The 25,000-nt window shown below is 45.1% G+C and overlaps 1 protein-coding gene across 2 annotated transcripts in view; it reads right to left on the minus strand.

Annotated features, from left to right (window-relative positions):
* The window catches only part of LOC143296731 (uncharacterized), a 154,819-nt gene that overhangs the window by 105,490 nt on the left and 24,329 nt on the right, over window positions 1-25,000 (minus strand). For both annotated transcript variants that reach the window (XR_013057160.1, XM_076608788.1), the window contains exon 3: window positions 12,687-12,898. Coding sequence is in view for 1 of the 2 variants with exons in the window: in XM_076608788.1 (XP_076464903.1) it covers window positions 12,687-12,898 (212 nt within the window). In the remaining variant the exon portion in view is untranslated. The remainder of the gene's footprint in view (window positions 1-12,686; window positions 12,899-25,000) is intronic.

A 25,000-nucleotide genomic window follows, 5' to 3' on the forward strand; every position in this document is an offset into this window, starting at 1 on the left:
TACAATTTGTTTCATGTCCATGAAATCCATTTTAATCTGGTGCATTCCCTATAAGTATAACATACATTACTTTACACAGAACTTTATGTAATAATGTGAAATGATGTATCATTATCAGTAACTTCGTCATAAATTATACTTGTATGATATGACATGTTAATGATTTTTCATGTTCTCCCATTCGATACCTGACAGACTGAATTCAATAAAGTAGTTCTATGTCAGATGCTAATACATTTTGTATAGGATCTGAACATATAAATATATGACTAGGCAATTTCTATGAGTAATAATATAACTAAAATATATAATCATCATATGTACACAAAAACAATGAATTTTGTTACATAACTTCCAACTGTTGGGAGTGGTGAATACATTTCATGAATGCTGGCTTATGTCAAGAGCAAACTGAAATCGGTGTTATCACCTGACCCTCTCCTCTCTGAGTCAAGAATGCTTGAATTTCACAACAAAGCATAGTGGCGTTTTGTTTTGTTTTTCTTTTTTTGTTTTCCTTGGTGATGGTGGTGTTTTGTTTTTGCAGTCTGATAGGGAGGCATGCTGCTGATCATGATGTTATCTGCATTGAGCTTGTTGGGAAGGAGTGAGTGAAGCTAGAGAGAGAGAGAGAGAGAGAGAGAGAGCAGGCATGTTCAAAAGCGAATGAGAGCAGGCAAGCACCTGAGAGAATAAGACTATGACTAGGAGCGAGGAAGCATGAAGTAGAGTTAGAGAGATAGGCCTATGGGGATGGGGGAATTACTCTAAATACTGTACATGAGATCCTGTATGTAAACCAGAATCTTAATACCCCAAGTTTAGGCATGGAACAGCTTAGCTGAGAGGGGGCGGGGTGACGTTTTCGACACCCTCCTCCCATACACACCCCTTCCTCCCACACAAAACCACTTGTTCCTTGTCGCAAAGGCTGACATTTTGGAAAGGAGGGAAGAATGAGTCACAGAATCGGGCTCTAGGACAGACTAGCAGCGAGCAGCAGCTGCCTTGAATGCCAGCACTGAGCTAAGCATCAACTGGAGACACAGCATGCAGCCAGTCGTCTGTTGAAAGCCACCAGTCGATCGACTCGGCTCCATATCAGAAAGCAAGAGAGGTGGGGCTTCAACGGTACAAACATGATACATGCGAACGTTCATGAGTTCAAAGGTCTCACCTCATAAAACCGTCGGTGAAGCTCCTAGCGGTATAGGTTAATCCGAGAGAAAGTAATCGGTTAACAAAGCACACTACCCTGGCCTACTACAGGGTCATGGTGCCGAATGGCCGCCACTTGCCTGTCGGCTGAAACCATTCACAAGGCTTTGTGCGATTGGCTGTTGCGCGCTAAGGGCCAGCCACTCGGCGCCTGTGTAAGACCCAGCGCAGTGCGCTGTGGACGACAACAGGTGCCCACGTGGTGAGCAGTGTACTGCTACTGGCACACACGGGACAGACAGAAAGAGGACTTTTATTATTTTTATTTTATTATTTCATTATTTTTTTTAATTTTTTTAAAAATTCCCCCCCCCTTTTTGGGGGGAAGAGGGGGGGGGGAGGTGCGAGGAGGGTTGGGGGGTGCACAAGAGCAGGTCTAATGCAAGGCAGTTCTGAACGAACAGCTAGATTATTCGCTGGAATGTCTGCACTTAGGTCGTTCTTTCAATCTGGTGAGGCATCTTCCAAACTGGCAGATTTGGTGCTGTGTATATGAATTTGTCCGAACGCAGTGAAGCTTCCTTGAGAAAATGAAACTGCAACTTTAAATCCGGCCGTGTCACTGAAACGAGAAAAGTTCAAAAGTTTCAGATCCTGGGCCACTTTCATACACTTGCATGTTTTGGTGCGGATCGAGGTTGACTGACACGGCAAAGACCGCATAATCATAAAAACGCAAGAATGTTGGCTTCAGTATCTGCCTGTCCTCGACTTTGCCTTGTATGGGCGACTCAGCTGAGGACTCAGTGTTACGCACTGCATGATAGCTGGCGGGAGACTGGAGGGACACGTGTATATACCGATTGAAGCATAAGATGAATAACGAACTTGAAAAGACCCTGAGATCAAGTTCAGGTGTGCATTCTGATCCAGTATTGTTATTATTACTAATTATCATTATTGTTGTTGTTGATATGGCTTATATACCATACCAATTTCGCCGCCAAGCGCTTTACAAACACTGGCACTATAAGTCCGGCTCAGTTGCACAAGAAACTCCCAGGCTACCTCAGTGGGAAGACTCAACCGACATCCACCTTTAGGCACTCATCATTCGTTTCCTGTGTCATGTTGTCACGGTCAGACTTAAGGTACGCACACGCACACACACACACATCGGCACACTGACACACACACACACACACATCGGCACAGTGACACACACACACACACACACACATCGGCACACTGACACACACACACACACACACACACACACACACACACACACACACACACACACACACACACGTCTATATTGGAGTGGATTTTTTTTCTTCAGAATTTTGTCTGGGACAACCCTTTTGTTATCGTGGGTTATTTTACATGTGCTGCCGTTTGTGTATGCTGTCCATGTTCCGGGTCACCGGAACCTCGGTTCATCGTTTCATCCTAACAACTAACAAGTGATCTACAACAATAGCAATTCTTAACTTGAATCCGATCGCACACGTCACTGAGTTGGGGTACTGTCTAATGATATTTAACTTGAAGGAAAGAAATATTTATTAAAATAAAATAAAAATAAAATAAAATAAAATAAAAAGAAGAAGAAGAAAAGAAGAATAAGAATCTATTTTTATATCAGTAGAGAAGTCACAGAAACCCACATCGACTATTACGTGACAGCTGGCCAGTGAACGTGCTGCATTGAGAGAATGAATGAAAACCCAGCAACCGACAAGACCTATCACTGACGTGGTGTCATGATAGTTACATCTGCTCAGAGCTGTGACGTTTAAATTAATTGACAAGTGTGAGAGTAAGCGACGCATCAGTTTCTCACGATCAGCGCGCCTGCAGCATGACGATCGTTTAACGCTGCCGTCACTGACATCGGTGACAAGATAAGGTCTGTGGCATTCCAGAGCACACCAGGCAGGGCCAGAACAGGATCGTTAGGGATGAAATGTTCTGCCGGTTTGATAGATATCTGATTTACGTGGCAACAGCCACATTTCAGTTTCCCGACGGAATGAGTATGTGGTCATAACAATGACTGGGCATTCACTACGTCAGTCACACAGAGGAGTGGAGGGGAAGAAATGTGGACATTGCCACTAGTTTACAGGTCCTGTATCCTGTTCAGTCTTGGTTTGGGGGACAAATAAACACTGAGTACATTACGTCTTTATTCATCCGACTGAAAATTGATTGTGCATCCAGAGGTTCGTCACTCATACCACATAATCTCCAAGCGCACAGTAGAGTCCTCAACGCGGCACACAAAAATAATATTACAAAGGTTGGACCAATCACGTCTACTGACATGAAACATAAAGCACTTACAGTTTTTTTGTTTTGTTTTGGTTTGTTTTCTTCGGGAAAAGGGGGGGAGGGCAGGGAGGGAGAGATACTGAGAGAGAGAGAGTGAGGGCCGGGGGGGGGGGGGGGGGGAGGGGGGGCGTTAGAAAGGCCGGGGTCAGTGACGAGATACTGTCTGCACAATGAATCAGCGTTAGTACAGTTCAAGGTGTATCTCAGTGGACCTTGACACCTTCCACTATGTCATGCGTGCAGTCCAGGTGGCAAGGGCACGAGACGGCCAGTCACGTGTAGACACAGACCCGGCAGCTATATAGCCATGACCACGAGTCCCTATAAAAAGAAAAAAGAAACAACAACAACAACAACAATCTTTTTCTCGCCCAGTGGCCAAACAGGACGGCTGGGACTGACTGACTGCACGGGCCACTGGCTGCACTGACAGCCCCGTCACGGTTCAGTGGTCTCTGGGACTGCTGCTGCTCCCCTGTGCAGATTGCACGGCAACAACCCCTTTCTGTACACCGCTGTGCACGGCGTGGCATCATGGCCCAACTACTGCGAGTTTTTTTTTTTTTTTTTTTTTTAAAACAACGTTGGGACGGTCTGTGCCAGGCTCCGAGTGGGCGACTGCTGTCAGGCTGTGCGCCTGACACGTGTATACCTGACTGAGTGTCCACTGTCGTTTCATGAAGAAACTGAATTCCAAGGGACAGTTATGCGATGGCTGTTTAATAATCTTTTCATCCTAAATTGACACAAGCGTTCCAATCTTATATATATATATATATATATATATACATATATATATATGTGACCAAGCGCGCTATGCTTGCTCCAACACTATTCACGCACAAGCCAGAGCAGACGACGTTTTCCCCTCCTGATCCTTGCACAATATGTGACGTCACTCTGCTTACATCATTTTGTCCTGGCCAGACCACCTGCTGACTGCTCGACCAGTGTTGCGTCGTGATACGTCATTGGCTGGGAGCAAACTTGTGTTTCTGTTCCACAGTATTTAATTAATAGCTCTTTTGTCAGATCAGTAAACTACTAGTATTATATATTGGCAGAATCGTCTTAATTCCATCTTTAAATCTATTCCATTTATGTTCGCCTACGTGAAACTGATTTAACGCAGTTTGTAATTTTCAGCGACGAGCTCGTTAAAACTGACCCTGTTCAGGTGACTTAAATTAAGATTATAAATTCATATTAAATAATCAACACTTCATTTTACACTCATTATAAAGTAGGCGTTGAGCTCTTTCTTTTGCAACTTATCCGATGCAAATCGGTTCAGTAGTCATCTAGAAATCTGTCACTGAACACCTTGTAACAAGCACAGTTCTCATCAGATTTCTTCAGATTAGTGACGATCTGGTTTGCAGCCCACGTGATTGTCTTTGTAGTTCGCCTAATTTGTATAAATTGGCCGAGCGGGTGATGAGTGGTCACTTCCACACCCGAGCCAGCCGCGGCCAGCACCTGCTCCCTTTGTCTCTTGCCGTGTAGTGGCACTGTCTTCTCTTAGACTAGTTCTCTTCTAGTCTTCTTCTTCTTAGTTCTTCTCTTTTTATCTTCTCTTCTTCTTCTTAGTTCTTCTCCTAGTTGTCTTCTTCTTTTAGGTCTTCTCTTTTTATGTAAATAAAACAATAGAAAACCCATTTGTGACTGGCCTCTATATGTTCCTGGCCTGTGCGTGGGATCTTGTCTATCCTTTAATTCATTCAATCATATTTAGTTAAGTCTTTTGTGCCGTACCCCTTCAGTAACCACTCAGTACACGGCTACACACACACACACACATATATATATATATATATATATATATATTTTTTTTTTTTTTACACTGAAGTGTGTAAGGCTCGAGGATATCGGGTGGGGCCGGAGAGCAGGGATATCGGGTGGGGCCGGACAGCAGGGTAGGGTAGGGATCAAAACACAAGCGACCATAAACCCCACTTCAGAACACCGGTGGTGAATTATTTTGTCTTTGGAAATTGTGACACATGGACGACTGACACTCTGTCAAACGACATAAATCTTACTACGCGCGTGAGATGTCTTCCACACAGTCTCTGACTTTTCTGTTCAACCTTCACACTAGTCATCACCTTACTGCTCCGAACAGAATGAAACACTTCATGATCACGTTCACCACGTTCACTTCTTTGACATCCAAGAGGGGTGGGGACGGATTGGGGTCGAGAGAGAGAGAGAGAGAGAGAGAGAGAGAGAGAGTGTGTGTGTGAAATTCAAAAGAAGGGGATTTTTTTGTCATTTATTTTCTTCTCTTTTTTTTTTAACGGAATACTGGTGTTGCACACTGGACGAAAAAGACAAGACACGGCTGAATGCAGCAGGTTTTGTGTCGGTCTGAGTCATTATTCACGCTTCACAAATAACGAAAGTTGATGTCCCAAACCATGTTGACAGCCGTGCACTGGGAATGATAGCAGTCTGCAGGACAGCTAAAGAACATCTCTCTCTCTCTCTCTCTCTCTCTCTCTCTCTTTTGCTATGAAATGAAATCGGTGAAGAGAGGCAATATTATCAACCCGCCCACTGCCTGCCTGGGATGACCGATTGACTTGTTATACCGATGTATGTATGTATAGATGTACCGACTGACCTGGCTATACACTGATGTATGTATGTATGTATATATGTATATACAGGTGTATAGATCTATATAAATATATAAAATCACTCTTCTGTGTGTGTGTGTGTGTGTGTGTGTGTGTGTGTGTCGTGCGTGCGTGCGTGTGTCTGTGTAAATAATTACATATAACAAGTGTATATAATGTATATATATTTATCTCCTCTGGCTGAACCACTGACGTTTATGCTGACGATGCTTTTTTTTGTTTTTTTGTTTTTTAATTATGTATATGCATGTCAGAGGGCGCAAACACTGATACAATTATAATTTAATGCATACACCTATATCAACCCACTGACCTGTACACCTGTCCATAATGCATTCTGTTCTGAGTGGGCTGACCGAACAGCTGGAACGACCCACACAATGGTCCCTCCATCTCTCTCTCTCTCTCCACTATTTCGGTCCTGATACTGGTACTGCTTCAAAATCACTCTTCTGTGTGTGTGTGTGTGTGTGTGTGTGTGTGTGTGTGATTGTATCAGTGTGTGTGTGTGTGTGTGTGTGTGGGGGGGGGGGGGGGCGGGGGAGTGTATGTGCATCAATGTGTGTGTGTGTGTTTGTGCGTGTGAATGTATGTCACTGTGCGTGAGTATGTGTGTGTGTGAGCGCGCGCGTGTGTGTGTGTGTCAGTGTGTGTATGTATCAGTGTGTGTGTTTCTGTGTGTCAGTGTGTGTGTGCGAGACACAGAGAGAGAGAGAGAGAGAGAGAGAGAGAGAGAGAGAGAGACGTCTACCATTAAGCTGAAGTGTCTGATGATTACGCTGTGTGTTCGTGGAGTGAGGAATGTCAGGAATGACGTGTACTCCATCAATCAGGACGCTGCGTAGTATATATATATATATATATATATATAATCAAATGACTGCATACGTACAGCCTACGTGATACTGATCAGCTGATACTTATACATACTGATAGTGAGCGATACCTGGCACCTTTCCTTTTAGCACACTCCAGTTTCTGCCAATGACCATACACACATATATTATGCGTAGTTGTTTTCTGTTATCAGCACACTATATGACGTACCTTTCAATTTACTATATTTCATTGTATTTACTATTTACCCCCTTAAAAAAAACAAACACCTGTGTTAATGTTTTACACAAACCTAGGGCTGGGTTTCATGGCCTGATCAGTGCGTTGGGTTTATCCGAAGATCAGTCATATGTCCCCCCCCCCCTCCCCACGGCCCTCCCCCTCCCGACATTTTAAAGATAATTTAATTTTTTGTAATTAAAAGAAAATTATTAACAAATAGTAAAGAGTGGTGACTCTCTCCATTCACAAGGTACACAACTTTAGTGAAGAGTGGTAACTCTCTCCATTCACAAGATACACAACTTAAAGTCAGTGCTGCTAACGCTACCGATTCAGCTAGCACACAGGTAAATAAAAGGTACACTGGAACAAACCCAGACACCTCCTCAAAAAGGAAGCGCCGGGCCTGTCCTTATACCGATCATTTGACATGTGCACACAGCAGCAAGGACAGAAGAAATGTGCAAACACAAATTCTCTGAGCTTTTATTCAAGACTGGCATAGCCTCTTTAATCCTGAACAAGCCACACAGAACACATGAACAATACAGAACAAACACACTGGTTGCCTCGGTGGTTTTTCAATTGGAAATTAACAAATCATGAGGCCAGGAAATGAAACGATTAACAAATAATAAAGAGTGGTAACTCTCTCAATTCACAAGAAAATTACAGTATATGTGGTGTGGCGTATATGGATCAGTCCGCACGCTCTGACACCTCCATAAAACTGGAACTGAAATGAACAACTGGAAACTGGATACTGACCACGTTAAGTGTTCAGCCGCCCTGATTACCAGCACACACACACACACACACACACACCACACACACCACACACACACTGACACACACACACACACACACACACGGCGACTGTCATCCACTCGGGCCATGTAGTGCTCCAGAACAGCATGTGTGCCGGACAGTGCTACCGCTTCACTGAGTGCGAATCATTCCGTCATTATCGCTCTGTGTCCCCGTCCTGCCCCCCGCTCTCTGTGCCTTGTCTGCATCAGTGGACAATGCACCGAGGAAACGTGGCCAACAGGTTGATTAAGGAAAGTAGGTGGAAAAAAACCCAGCCCAAACAACAATAACAAAAAAACCAACAACCTAACCGACCATCAAGAAACATCAAGAAAGCAAAACCAAGAAGGGACTTGGGATGCCGAACGTTGATGGTGAATCTCAGTGTGTTCCAAAGCGATTTTCACCCGTTGGAACATAACTCTCTCTCTCTCTCTGTGACCCCGCACACGTGTGTGCGTGTGCGCCAGGGTATGTCAGTGTGTGTTTGTGTGTGTGCCGTGTGCCAGTGTGTGTGTGTGTGTGTGTGTGTGTGTGTGTGTGTGTGTGTGTGTGTGTGTGTGTGTGTGTGTGTGTGTGTGAAAGTAAATCCTGAACAATGCCCATTATAAGCCAACTGATAAACGTACGACAGAGAGCTCTGGAACTGGGCCGCAAAACGGACACCGCAGAGATATTATACTAGATCAGTGCACAATGGTCAAATGGAAGAGGACTCGTCACACACGCACGCACACACACACACACACACACACACACACACACACACACACAGGAGGAGGGGCAGGGGGCGGGAGACAGGGAGGTGACAGAGGCGGCAGAGAATCTGTCACCTGAGCCGACAGGAGTGACAGCAGCGGTGACAGCAACCGACAGCTGACAGCTTTCTGCACGCTCCTGTCGATCAGCCAGGTCTGCTGACCGCCACCTCACCTTCCCACCATCACTGACCACCCTGACACGACAATACGGGCTGCTGCTGCTGACCAGTATGTTGTTGACGTTCGTCTTGAATGTCAAGGTTGTCCATCTCGCCCCATTTTGTATGAGGAGGAAGGTGGCGGAATGGTTAAGACACTGGTCTGCCAATACAGAATCCGTGAGGGTTTGGTTTCAAATCCCGCTCTCGCCCTTTCTCCAAAATTTGACTAGAAAATCGAACTGAGCGTCTAGTCGTTCGGATGAGACGATAAACCGAGGTTCCACGTGCAGCACAAACTTGGCACACAGTGAAAAAGAATCATGGCAACGAGAGTGTTGTCAAAATTCCGCAGAAGAAATCCACTCGGATAGGTACACAAACATAATCATATGCATGCACTCAAGGCCTGACTAAGCGCGTTGGGTTATGCTGCTGGTCACCGAGGCATCTGCCTAGCAGGTGTGGTGTAGCGCATATGGATTTGTCCGAACACAGTGACTTATGCCTCCTTGAGAAACTGAAACTGGAAAGTATTGGTGATTATATCGGCCTGTCTGCCAACCACTGAAATTTCTAAAACAAGATCAATGATGATACGAGAAAGACCGCCCCAATGCCTGGCACTGACCCCGAAAAAGTGGGTCACGTTCTAGAAGCTCGTGCAACTTCCCCACATCCCTCTCCCTCCCGTCAGTAAGACCATTTCGTATTTCGGCGCCCCTTGGTTAAACTGATTTTCCTCCAAGCTTAAAACTACCAGTCCATAGCAAGACAGTTCACTCCAAAGCGTAACACAGGAAAGCAATTATTAAAGAACTGAAGTGAAGAAAAGAAAAATAACACTCACAAAAGACGGAACTGAACTGAAGAAAAGAAAAAATAACACAAACAAACACACATACACACACACAGCCGGGACGTCACACACACACACACACACACACACACAGAGCACACAATGCAACGCAGCATCGTAATTCAACCTGATGACGCCCTGATAACTGAACCGTGAGTGACTCAGGGAGGGATGAAAGCGATACGAAGTGTGTTGTATCTGTCGCCCTCTGGCATTTCCTATTCCTTGCTCCAGGGAGGACAACTCTACCGGTACCACTTTAATCAGCCAATGGACGAAGCCTCACGCACCTCACGCGACGGGATCCACAGCTCACGTCTCCAACACACGGTCCTGTCAGCAGCTCCCCTGTGCCCCATGTATTGCATTGTATTGTACTGTATTGCATTGCATTGCACTGCATTGCATTGTATTACTCTGTTTTCCACAACAGATTTCTCTGTGTAAATTCAGGCTGCTCTCCCCAAGGAGAACGCGTCGCTACATTACGAGCGCAACCCTTTTTTTTCTGCCTGCAATTTCATTTGTTTTCCTATCGATGGGGAAATTTCTACAGAATTTTGCCAGAACAACCCTTTTTGTTGCCGTGGCTTATTTTACGTGCGCTAAATGCATGCTGCACACGGGACTTAGGTTCATGGTATCACCCGAATGATTGGCGTCCAGACCACCACTCAAGTCTGGCGAAGGCCGGGGAGAAAATACTGGCGACTGCCGATGTGATTCGCACCAGAGTGCTCAGATTCTCTCACTTCCTATGCGGACACGTTACCTCGACGCCAACACTCCACAATGGAGACTGAGTGACAATGACGACTGTCGTATGGTCACACCCCACATTATCCCGAAGTTTATGAATAACACCAACGCAAATATTTTGGTCTTTCAGCGAACTACTTCAACTAATTTACTACAATCAGCCTGGCAACAGATGAACCAGTAAAAAACAAATCAAAAACAGATTGCTCTCTGGCCTGTAACTTGGGCGAGAAATTAAATTGTCTGCCAAATCTGAAACCTCCTGCAAGACAGAACTCCATCAACTGAACAGTGGGCATGCAGTTTATTAGAGGTTGTAAACATCTCAAATCAGTTAAAGTTGAAAGACGTTAAACTGAAAAGGGTTCTAAACATACCACAGCGAATACGATGCCAGGTGTACACTGGTGTATAAGAAGAACGTTGAGTGGGAACACAAGCAAAAATCGCACAACTAAATTCACATAAAAATCACCCAGTCAACCAAAAAGAGCATAGCAATGTCCCTCCAACGTCAGTCCCACGTCACCCCCTTACCTTAACCAGCGAGCAGGTAAATACCAACAACTCAGCTAACGTACTAATTCAATAAACCAAGCAAGTAAGGATACCTGACCAGCCAGCTCGCTTTCACAAATGATCATGGCACACACCGTTCAAATTTGGTTAAAAAACAGAAACTGAAAGGTGATACTGCGGCGCACGCACGCGGGAACACACACACACACACACACACACACACACACACACACACACACACTTTCTCTCTCTCTCGTCTTGAATATCCCCAAAATACAACCTGACAACATGCCGGTTGTCTGACAAGCATTCACCAAATTTATGGATCGCTGTTTTCACGAAAGGTAAGTAATTTAATATCATGGCGACAACACAACAGCACACCACAATCAACGTAACAATACACCATGCATGGCTGCATGCAGTGCTGTACAGCGATACAGAATACAGCAGGAGCACAGCGGGATTGAGTGCTACAGACAGCTACACTGGAGAACAGTAGATCATAGTGACATAGAACAGACAGCTACACTGGAGAACAGTAGATCACAGTGACATAGAACAGACAGCTACACTGGAGAACAGTAGATCACAGTGACATAGAACAGACAGCTACACTGGAGAACAGTAGATCACAGTGACATAGAACAGACAGCTACATTGGAGAACAGTAGATCATAGTGACATAGAACAGACAGCTACATTGGAGAACAGTAGATCACAGTGACATAGAACAGACAGCTACACTGGAGAACAGTAGATCATAGTGACATAGAACAGACAGCTACATTGGAGAACAGTAGATCACAGTGACATAGAACAGACAGCTACATTGGAGAACAGTAGATCATAGTGACATAGAACAGACAGCTACACTGGAGAACAGTAGATCACAGTGAAACAGAATAGAAAGCAACATTTCACAACAGTACACCACAGTGACAGAACAGACAGCTTCATTAGAGACAGTACACCATAGTGACATAGAACATACAGTTACACTGGAGAACAGCACACCACATTTTCATTGAACAGATTACATAGAATATTACAGAACAGTACACCGGCTACAGTGACACAGAACAGCTACACTACAGAATAGTACACCACAATGACATAGAACAGACTGCATTAGAGAACAGTACACCACAGTGACATAGAAGAGACAGCTACATTGCAGAACAGTACATCACAGTGCAAAGACAGAGGAGGCAGCTGCACAGGACAACAGTACACTACAGTGTAAGGTATGGCAGAACAGTTACATCGGAGAACAGTACATCAGAGTATACTGAGTACAGTAAAACTGGAGAACAGTACACTACAGTGTATATACAGAACAGACAGTTACACTGCAGAACAGTACACCACAGTGGCAAAACGACAGAATATACGAATATACGAATAATAAAACAACAACAACAACAAACCGAATGTTTAATAATTTATTATAATAATTTTAATTTAACTGATCAGGCCTTTGATCCATTATCAAGATAGGTTGAGCTATATTTGCTGTCCATTGATTCTAGACAAGTAAAATGCTCTGGCAACGAAAACAATAACGGCAAAAAAGACAGACAGACAGACCAGACAGGAGAGCCTGCTAGCAGTGTGGCCATACCTCCAGCAAAGCCTGAGGACTGAGCGCGCTGTCCTCCCCGTGTGACGGTGTCTTGTTGCCCCCCGTTGAGGATGACCCCCGGACAGGAGAAGACTGTTGCCCCCGCCGCTGCAGTGACTGCAGACAGTGGTGTTTCTTCTTCAGCCACTTGCGCACGTTGACGATGGCTGCGTTCAGCGTGCTGAGCTCCCGCTCTGGGCTGGTGGCTAGGTCTGCACGCACACACACGCACACACACACACACACACACACACACCTGTGTTACAACTTGCGGTGACTATTCTAACATGGGTGTGTGTATATATATATATATATATATATATATATATATATATATTTTTTTTTTTTTTTTTTAACACTGTGGGTTCGTCACTAAGTGTGCAGGCAAACATTGCTGTACCCTTTTTAGTGTGGGTGTGGGATTACAAGGCTTTTGTGCGGTTTGAATACAGAATCACTCTTCTGGGTGATTTGTTGAGGGTGTAACTGAAGTGTAATGGAACATGCCCGTGATGTGCAAGGAGAGAGACAGTCACTGCACGGTACAGACCCTCGACACACACTGTGAATGGATGCTGTTCACGTTGAGTCACGGTATGCAGTGTGTACACAGTTGTCTGTCCTTGTCTTCAGTCAAGCCAGCAGTGCACGGCTTGTGGCACGCACATGTATGTGTTCAGCCACCGTCACAAATCCATGTCAACTCAAAGGACACAAGCAGTCAAATGGAGTTCTGTTTAACCCTCCATCCTTCCCCCTCCCTCCACCTCTCTCTCTCTCTCTCTCTCCTTTTCTCATTTACTGTAGTGTATTCTGCTGTATTGTTGGTCAGTGCTGCAGTGTGCAACACTTGGCTTCATCACCTACCTACCTACCTACCTACGTGTATCTGTGTTTAATCATTTATCTATTGTTATTGTTTTTGTTATTTCCCCAACAGATTTCTTCATTCACATTTTCTTTCTTCCAGTGTTAATATTAAGTTCTCTGGCGGCTTTTGGGAAGTAACAGGATTGTGGCTTTGTATGTGGCGTTTGTCACTCAGGTGTCACTGTCACTGCCATAGGCTGGACGTGACATATGACCAGTCTCACAACACACCCTGGGGAACAGGTCACACTTATACTGGCCGGACATGTGGCCAGTGTCATGTGGATGAGGAAAACAGAGCCATGTCAGGGACAACAAATGGCTCTCTCCATCAGACAGGATTCAGTGGACACCCACTGATTTACTGAAGGCCTTGTGTCCCCTGTTTCCTACACCGTCATAAATTTACAGACATGTGTACAGTTAGTTTTTTGTATGAATTATTTGGTTAACCTGACAGAAGAGTCATTTACATGCACTTGTTTTTTAACATATGAATTATTTGGTTAACTCTCTCCATACGAACGGCGAAAGAAACGACGTTAACAGCGTTTCACCCCAATTACCATCATCAAAATACTGCAAGCGGGAGGCTCTTATACTGAAGAGGTGAATGTTGACAAGGAATCCCACAATTCTGGCGACAGAAGCTAAAGGTTGGGTCATTGAGACACCCACTGGACATCCGAGGGGTCTGTATAGAGGAGAAGAGAGGACTGGCCGTACTGAGTGAGTTAACCGCATCTCCGTATAGATGTTAGTTATGTGATAATCGTCAGCGCTTTCCCTGTGTCAGTGCTGACAGTTCTGACAGTGCTTGGGTCCAGGTACAGAGGGGCTGACGCCCATGCCGCACTCTTCTTTTTATTGACTCACTTGTGTAAACAAAGTGAGTCTATGTTTTAACCCGGTGTTCGGTTGTCTGTGTGTGTGTGTGTGTGTGTGTGTGTGTGTCCGTGTGTCTGTGTGTCTGTGGTAAACTTTAACATTGACATTTTCTCTGCAAATACTTTGTCAGTTGACACCAAATTTGGCATAAAAATAGGAAAAAATCCGTTCTTTCCAGTCATCTTGTTTAAAACAATATTGCACCTCTGGGATGGGCACAAAAAAATAAAAAATGAAGCCTAATTATATGCAAACTACATTTACTGTTATATTTACATTTTTTGTATTCTCTAAACTTGGCACTTTGACCTCTTATTCTGACACAACAACAAGAGGAGTCATTATTATCATTTTTTGTTCAAACAGAAACTTCTTTTGCTAAGCATGGAATTTTTATTTATTTTGCAAACGTTTTGGTGCAGATAGTAAAAAAGGGAATTTACTCTGTAATTAATGCTAGGGGACTTAATTTATCACAAGTGGGTCTTGAAGGCCTTGCCTCTCTTGTTTCGCTTACATCCGTCAGGATCCCTGAGCATGGGGTGCAGGAGATCAATTATATGTTGACCTATTTTGCAATGTATTTCTACATGTTAATTTTCTTCTGAATTTTTATATTGATCACACTTCATTCATTTGACAAGTAACCCAATGACTGTATTGAGCAATACTGAACAAAATGACTTGTTCTGTTAGTGTGATCCAACGATGATTGGTCAGTGGCGGGCTGGCACTGAGAAAGCAGTTAATAGACAGGTATTTGTATTTGTATTTGTATTTCTTTTTATCACAACAGATTTCTCTGTGTGAAATTCGGGCTGCTCTCCCCAGGGAGAGCGCGTCGTTACACTACAGCGCCACCCATTTTTTTTTGCATTTTTTCCTGCGTGCAGTTTTATTTGTTTTTCCTATCGAAGTGGATTTTCTACAGAATTTTGCCAGGAACAACCCTTTTGTTGCCGTGGGTTCTTTTACGTGCGCTAAGTGCATGCTGCACACGGGACTTCGGTTTATCGTCTCATCCGAATGACTAGCGTCCAGACCACCACTCAAGGTCTAGTGGAGGGGGAGAAAATATCGGCGGCTAAGCCGTGATTCGAACCAGCGCGCTCAGATTTTCTCGCTTCCTATGCAGACGCGTTACCTCTAGGCCATCACTCCACACAATCTGACGGCAGTTTGGCGGGCGGTAGCGTGTTTGAACACAGTTCATTTCAGCGGTAACTTGATATAATTTTCTCACGCAGACTTTTCTGCAGGATGCTCTTTAGTCACTGTCACGCTCGCCTATCAACTGACCCCTGAGTAAGCCATGACATCGCTCTCTATGAATATTCATCAACACCTCCCACTTTGAACTGTCCCCGCTCAGCACCCTGAAGGAGGAGAAGAAAAGAAGACTCGTGAGCAGAGTGTGAGGAAAAGGAGAGGCAGCAGAAGAAGCAGATGATTTTAGCTTCATAGATCGACAATATCCGCATTTCTTTCCCTCTTCTCATATGTGTGACTGGCGAAGTGCAAGTTCACGCTTTGTTGTGAACACTACTCATTCCGTCTAATGGTTAAAATTTGTGGATATTGCCCATAGATCCTGTGGCCTGATCTGGAATAAGGTGTTAGAAACACCAGTGACCGCCATTTTTTTCTAAACACCACTGCAGACTCGTCAGGAGCACCACATTTAGCTCATCCCACTATGAGTGACTACTGTACTATTCTGCTGAAAAGGGCAAACTCCGTTGAAAATACAGTTTTCATATATATTGTTTAAAAGAATAACAACAATAATAATTTCAACAGAACTATTTTTTTTTTCTCAAAATTATCCACACACACCCCCACCAACTTCTCACCCCCTCTGCTTTTTCCTGTGGAGCATGTGTGTTAAGACATTGTTCTATGTTGCTTTCCTTTCAGTATTGAGTTGACACTGCATGTCATACATAGCTATACATACATCAGTACATCTCTCTCTCTCTCTCTCTCTCTATATATATATATATATATATATATATATATGGGAGGGGCTGCGGTGGGGAGGGGGGTGTCTGATCCGTCAAATTCTCGCTCTCCGATTAAGAACCAACAGCAAAGATGGTTCACCTGCATAAAACATTCGAAAATAATTTTGTGGAACGAAAAGGCACAACGAAATTCCGAATAAAAGAAGAAAAAAAGAAACTGACTTCGGCAAGACAGCCTGACAAGACAGCACCACTGCAGACCACTCACCGTCCATGTAGAATAGTATGAAGGAAACACACGGTCTGTGATCAACACCGGGTGGTACACAGCACGGTCACACAACTCAAATAGAGACACGGCACAGGAAGAAAACCACTGGACACCAGCCTGTGGGGTGGAGTTTAACGACCTGCTGGCTAACAGTCAAGTTGTTCAGAGCTTTTGTCACAATTCGGATAAAGTTACGTTGTACGAGGGGGTAAGTCCTTGATGTCTGTCCTAGTGGGAGGTCCGTGTGGCGTTCCAAGGGGAAGTTCTGGCTGTTGTGGACTATCAGCTGGCAACGTGTCTTTGTATAGATGAATGTATTTCACCCACAGACCAAAGTGGAGTCGTGGCACCAGTTCTATCTACTGGACAGAACGAAAGCAGTACTGGCGGCATTAACCTCTGCTGATGGACAGCATTCACCCCTGGGAGGCTATCACCACACAGAGTTGCCTAATTGCCGCCTCCATGACGATGTCCCCAGTGTCACACGACTGATTTCTTAACTGCTGTGCAGCATTGTGCCTGAAGGACAGTCTTGAGGCTGTGATATCCAAACTGGTCATGGCAGGGCGGTCTTGATGCTGTCCTGTTCACAGACATCACTGCCATCAACCTGCTATGATGTACTCCGTCTCTTACTTAGGTGACACTTACAACGTCAGGATGACTTCTGCTTGCAGTAAGGATTAAACTAACGCTGGACGGGTGCAATAGCCGAGTTGTTAAAGCGTTGGACTTTCAATATGAGGGTCCCGGGTTCGAATCTCGGTAAAGGCGCCTGGTGGGTAAAAAGTGCAGATTTTTCCGATCTCCCAGGTCAACATATGTGCAGACCTGCTTGTGCCTGAACCCCTTTCGTGTGTATACGCAAGCAGAAGATCAAATATGCACGTTAAAGATCCTGTGTAATCCATGTCTGCGTTCGGTGGGTTATAGAAACAAGAACATGCCCAGCATGCACACACCCCAAAAACGAAGTATGGTTGCCTAGATGTCGGGGTAAAAACGGTCATGCACGTAAAAGCCCACCCGTGTACATACCAGTGAACGTGGGAGTTGCAGCCCACGAACGAAGAAGAAGAAGAAGAAACTAACGCTGCAGTACTGGGCTCTAAGATCGGAGCCTCTTGTGTCTTCAAGTGCAATTTAACTCTTGTGTCCTGAGATGTAAGTTCAACCTTGTGTCCTCAACCGCAATGCAAATTCCCAAGTTGAAGTAAACCCACGCGCGGAGAGTCGTGTCGTTTCGTAGTTCATGTTGGTCACATCAGATCTTCCCTCTCCGAGCGAAAGGCTGTGGTAATTGAAGCGCGATTCTCTTAGCACTGTCCCCCTGGCCTTCTGAAGGCGTGTCGAGACGGGTTTCCACGCTCAGTGGCCGTCAAGTGATGACACAGCTTTTCCAAAGTTAAATGGCCAAGCGGTTACTTCACCTCACCTAACAGGGCTCGTAAGGTGGAGGGGGGAGGGTGGGGGGATTGAGACAGGCGTTAAATCTGTGTGTGTGTGTGTGTGTGTGTGTGTGTGTGTGTGTGTTCTGTGGCCCATGCGGCAATGAACTTCGCAGGGCATTAACAAGTACGTCCAGAAAGTTTCAGACCCTGAGGGCAATGAAAGCTGTTCCCATGTGTACACACAAAGTGCTGCGAAGACAAGTATTTCATGACTGGAACGATCTGAGGCTTCACCAGTATCGGTGAGAGGAGGGATCATGGTTCACATCACCGGCGTAATAGTGCCACAGGCAATAAAATGAGATGAGGGATAACGACGGGCCGAACACGAGCAGACACACGGTAAGAGCACACCGTGTTCAATATCTGCCACAAATGAAGATGTGAATATCATGTCCAAGCGTGCACCTCTGTTGGTTCATTTGTATCATCGTGCAAACGCTCCTGTGCTAAAAAATTGACCGCGCGCGCCACACACACACACACACACACACACCACTTTCAGTTTAACCCCAAGCCTCTGTGTCAATGAACACTGTAATCATAGATTCGCGGAGGACAAGTGGCTGGTAAGACTGAGAGCGAACGCGAGAGCGAGCGAGAGAGAGAGAGATAAGGAGGAAGAGAGAGAGGGAGAGGGAGAGAGAACAGGCAGACCCAGAAACCCAGAGCACACATTGGCAGAAGCAGTGCAAAATGGATGATCCTGACACCTGAAGCCACCCTCAGTCATAGTTGAGTCACCGAGGGAAACCAGGACAGGTGTGTGACTTCAGTTGCAGGTTTCCCACTGTTCACCACAGCGGCAAACGTAACGATACGCAACACCTTAAGGCTTCATCTTCAACCGAACCCTCCACCCCACTCTCCACCCACCCACCGCCCCCCCAAAACCAACAACAACAACAACAAAAAACTATCAACAAATTCACTGCTGAGGTGGCGGCACCATGGTCTGGACAATTTTTATTTCTATTTATTCCCGGGTGTGAGGAAAGATGAATGAGCCGAATTGCGGGTTTCTGGTTACTTTTCTATCATTTTCCCCCAAACCGATTAAACAAGGGTTTAGGACGAGGAGTCTTCTTCTTCTTCTGCGTTCACTCGAGTGGGCTTTTACGTGTATGACCGTTTTTACCCCGCCATATAGGCAGCCATACTCCGTTTTCGGGGGTGTGCATGCTGGGTATGTTCTTGTTTCCATAACCCACCGAACGCTGACATGGATTACAGGATCTTTAACGTGCGTATTTGATCTTCTGCTTGCATATACACACGAAGGGGGTTCAGGCACTAGCAGGTCTGCACATATGTTGACCTGGGAGATCGTAAAAATCTCCACCCTATACCCACCAGGCGCCGTCACCGTGATTCGAACCCGGGACCCTCAGATTGACAGTCCAACGCTTTAACCACTCGGCTATTGCGCCCGTCTAGGACGAGGAGTGACACACATTACTCTCTTCTGGAACTGAAGACACCATTTTCTTCTTTTGAACAGTGCTCTAGAGGCACGAACAGTCTCATACAAAACAGTCTCTTAAGTATATCCAAGCCAATCATAGAGGACAAGAAAGGATTATCAACATTGTAATGAATGCATCATCATCTTATGTATGTGCATGTTCAGCTGAACATTGGAAAGAATAGGTTGTTTCATGTGCATGAAAAAAAAATCTTCCATTCAGTTAAGATCCAGCAAAAAACCCCATTAAAGACTGATTTGTGCATTAGCTTCCATTACTGGTAGCAGTGAATGTATTACAACTTATAAGCCCCCCTGGGGACTTTTTGTTGTATGTAACTTCAGTGATGCTGCATATTTGAGTGTACAATGAAGATATAGTCACCACTACTCCGTCCTCATCCCCACCAAACCCAATACAATTGTAATGATGCCTGTGGCCTATATGCAATTTAAAAAAAAATCACAATCGCAAAACAACAACAAAAACAACAACAAACAAAAATGTCGCTGGAAGTCAACATACCTCCCCTGTCTCCCCCCCCACCCCCCAAAAAAAACACACAACAAAAACGGACAACCCATTTTCAGCATGGTTGTCGAAGCGTTCTTTCAATACACACAATGGCAGTCTTTACAAAGCAGTTCAGCTCTCTCCAACTACCACCACCACCTTCCCCCAAGCCGTCCTCACTCCCTTTTTCATTCCTTGCGCACTCCCCTCCCCACATATCCCCCCTCCTCCCTCCCGGCCAACTCCCTTTGGATAAACAAGGCGCCCAAACGACTATTGAACAGCTGTCAGGCAAGGCTGGCTATTCCTGTACTGGCGAGCGGCTGGAACGTCCCGCCACGCCTGATCGCCTCGTCAAAGCGGACTTGTTCCGCGGGCCTGGCCACGTGCCTGGATCAATGAATCCCACTCGACCTTGACCCAGTCCGTGAGTCATCCGCCGCCAGAGGCAGTGACCTTCACGGGCTTCCTCATTCAAACAACCAAACAGCCTCCAGTCAGCCGCTGTCGGGACAAACAGTGCTAAGAATAGAACAGGCGGTCGACCACAACAAAGCCGTGTCTGGTTTTCTGAAATACGACACAGCAACCTGCTTCGTGCTGCTGGAAATTGCTGAGACACTGCAACATTCAGTATTGCTGGAGTGTAAAGAACACTGCAACATTCAGTACTGCTGGAGTGTAAAGAACACTGCAACATGCTGTACTGCTAAGAGTGTACTCTGTAACATGCTGTACTACTGGAGTGTACTGAACACCTCAACATGCTGTACTGCTGGAGTGTACTGAACACCGCAACATGCTGTACTGCTGGAGTGTACCGAACACTGCAACATGCAGTACTTACACTGTCGACATAAGCTTACAGTTGGGCCAACATCAAAGTGAGAGTTGTATGATAAATGGTTTTCTGCATTGAAATGGAAAGTCATTTACAGCTTCATGAAGGACTGACTATGACTCTCAAACAAGGAGGCAAGATTGCGCTGGCTCTTGGTGCTACAACTCTGGGGGCTGGCTGGCCTTTCCATCCCAACGCCGACTGTCCTAAAACCCTCTTGGCCGAGAGAGTGGGGATGTAACTTGGGCAAGACACTCTCCACGAAAATAAGATTCTAGCCCAGATAGTTGGGACAGCTGTTGCCTCCTCTACCGTTCTGATGGTCATAGTCGAACACGACTGACTATCATACAGTACTGCTGGAGTGTACTGAACACTGCAACATGCAATACTGCTAGAGTGTACTAAACACAACACGCAGTACTATTAGGGTGTACTAAACACAACAAACAGCATTGTCCTAAAAAACGGTTAAGAACACTGCTGCAAGTCCTCAGAGAGGATTCTGAGTATTCCCGAGTCTTGGAAAGGAAAAGAAGAGCCGATTTCGGCTTCAGGTCCCTTCTCAAATGCCGCTGCCCCCCTTTACAATGCACTTTCCTTGACAACATCATTCGTTTCGACGACAGCTCATAACTGCTATGTGTTCACGGTGTGAGTGCATTGCTATATTTTGTGCAGCTTTTGCTTCTGCAACCAATGACGTATGAGTATATCACAATTTGAAGCATTATAATTTTTGTAAGCCAACCCCACAAAAAAAAACAAAACAAAAAAAACAACCCCCCCCCCCACACACACACACAGAAAAAAACAAAAACAAAAACAAACCTGTTTTATTTTGTTTCATTACACATTTGGTTCATTAAACACCCGATAAGTAGTAATGTAAATATTGATCTACAATTATGATAAATACTGATAACATATAGTTTCTAAACCTGGTATTGTATGATCGTTTATGAATATTGATCATAGCATACACAGCAGCAATGCATGTTTGACAATATTTTCATGATATTGATTGTTTATATATATATATATATATATATATATATATATATATATATATATATATATATATATTACAAATAATGTGGTGGTTGGCTGTCATTCAAATACAGTATTTTGTTACCAGTTCTAAGCAGCTTGCCCCGGTCTACAAATACCGCAGACAAAGAACAGCCGTTGCACGTGGCGCACCGTAAATGCGTGGTATTGAGGGAGTTAATAAAAGCCGTGTTTATATCTGATCTGGCTTTGGTAATGAATGAGCTGAGAGCCTGTGGCTGTTAATGAGACGTGCTCAATAGCCGTGATTAATTAACTGCCGTTATGATCGATATCGATCTCTGTCCTGTCACGCTCACTTTTCTGCCCGTTTTGACGGGCTTTATTGGAGAGGGAGGGAGGTGTGAAGGAGAGTTCACGCAGTATGACTTGCTGCTCCCCTCTTATCTGATACCACCATTGTTACAACTTATAGCTGTGAATGATTTAACGCGTGCGCGCTCGCGAACACAGACCGACATCCCCTCCCCCTCTCTCTCTCTCTCTACACACACACACACACACACACACTGGCACACACACACACACACACACACACACACACACACACACACACACACCAAATATACTGAAGGCATGTGCCAACACTCCTGTGACTGTAAGATAGATCATGAACAAGCCGGCGATTCTTTTCTGATCTGGGCCTGCAGTTCCCACGTCCACCCGTCTGATCATGCATAAGCCTTCTGGCTCCACCGTTCAGACACGGCAGCCACATACCGTTCTGGGGACAGTGCGCTGCGTATGTTCATAATTCCGATACGAATGCTGACATCTTTAACTCTCTCCATACGAACGGCGAAAGGGACGACGTTAACAGCGTTTCACCCCAATTACCATCATCAAAATATTGCAAGCGGAAGGCTGTTATACTGAAGAGGTGAATGTTGACAAAGAATACCACAATTCTGAGGACGGAAGCTAAAGGTTGAGTCATTCAGACACCCACTGGACATCCGAGGGGTCTGTGTAGAGGAGAAGAGAGGACTGGCCGTACTGAGTGAGTTAACGTGCATAACTTATCTTCAGACAAAGGGAATGAAGAAGGCATCAGCATGTTTGCACATATGCGGACCTCAGAAAAGGGAAACATGGAAGGACGTGTTTCACGAGCAGTACCTGGAACCGAAATCCCTCAGGATCAAAACACCCAATCGCTCGCAGTCTTTTTCTTTCTCCACATGGGTCTTCATCGCTTTCACATCAGCGACAGAGTATGCACACACATCGTTTGCTTCTTCGTTGTGTCCATCACAAACGTTTATGACAATTATGTGGCAAGCCAGCACAACGAGACAGAAAAAAAACTGGACCTCCACTATGGCCGCTAAAAACGAAGACCTTTCTTCGGACAGATCTCGAAAAGCCTCTTCTTTCAACAGCGGACTGACATTATGACTCACCGGATGTGCTGCAGCATATTATGATCATGGATGGCGATAACACCTTTTACTGCTGCCTGTGGTAAAGCACCTGTTGACGTCCAAATGGACACACGTGAGGAAGTCCCCAAGGACCCCCGCTATGACCCAGCTTATTCATTAAACATTGGAAGAGGAGAGAGAGAGAGAGAGAGAGAGAGAGAGAGAGAGAGAGGAGGTGCGGGCGGGTGGGGGGGGGGGGGAGTGTGCGTGTTGTGACAGACTGGGGACCTCAGGGTGGTCTTTCCATGACCCCGTTAACAGGCTTATGGCTTTGGTCCATTTCCCAACCCCTGGTCATGGCATTGTATTGATTGTGAACAGTGAGCTGTCACCCACTGTTCCTATGACACCGTTCTGTGGACAGTGTGAGCTGTCACCCACTGGTTCCTATGACACCGTTCTGTGGACAGTGTGAGCTGTCACCCACTGGTTCCTATGACACCGTTCTGTGGACAGTGTGAGCTGTCACCCACTGGTTCCTATGACACCGTTCTGTGGACAGTGTGAGCTGTCACCCAGTGTTTCCTATGACACCGCATTGTGAACAGTCTGGTCATTTCTACATAGTTCGGTGTCATTTTAGACTATTTCTATGTATTATTCCGTTGTTATTGGTCTTTTCTACGCACGTTTGCATAAAAACGTGGCATCGTACCATTTCTGGTTATTTCTACATAGGTTTTCGTCATTTCAGGTAATTTCTGGGTGGTATTGGTGGCTGAGCAAATATATGCAGGTACTTAGTGCTTATGGGATTATGTTTGTGTTAACGGACCACAGCATCGAACACTTGTCTACCACCGATTAATGACAAATGCGGACACCTGTCCAGAACAACTTGACTTTAAGGGCGTTACGCCGATAGGTCGTTAAACTCATCTCTAACATATTTGTGTGTGGGTGGTGGTGGGTGGAGTTGTTTGTATGTGTGAGTGTGTGTGCGTGTGTATACATTGCCCCTTGAGAAGACTCCTCCTTCTGTATATACTGCCTTACAACTGCTCTACATTTCTAGTGTGATGCTCTGACAGTACAACGCGCATGCTGTCGTTCCCCGTGTGATCGGTGTGTTGTGTTGCTGATTTAGCTTTGATGTCCTCTCTCCCCCCTTTCCCCTCAGGCTGGGGTTTCATCAAAGTCTTGATCTCCACAGTGACAGGCCAGTCCCGTGTGTACTCAAATCAGGACCAGCGACTTTCCACCAACGCCACTGAGAATAGTGAATAGTGGGGGTGTATAAGCAATTAAATAGGGAGGGACAGAGAAAGACAGTCAGGAAGAAAGAATGACGGTAAGAAAGAAGGAATGGTGGAAAGAAAGATTAATTAAATATAAAAAAATAACAAACCCCAAAACACACAATAACAATAGCAACAGCAGCAGCAACAACAATAAAAACGAAGAAAAACAAAAATAAAGATGGAAACAAAGAAGAAAGCAACAGAAAACGAAATAAAATTTGTTTACCTGGACCATTACTGAGCCACTGGGAGAGGATTTTTTCCTCCACATAATTTGAGACCCGGAAAAACAAACAAACAAACCAGTTGGC

This window comes from Babylonia areolata, chromosome 21, assembly GCF_041734735.1.
Source record: "Babylonia areolata isolate BAREFJ2019XMU chromosome 21, ASM4173473v1, whole genome shotgun sequence".
Taxonomy (NCBI): domain Eukaryota; kingdom Metazoa; phylum Mollusca; class Gastropoda; order Neogastropoda; family Buccinidae; genus Babylonia; species Babylonia areolata.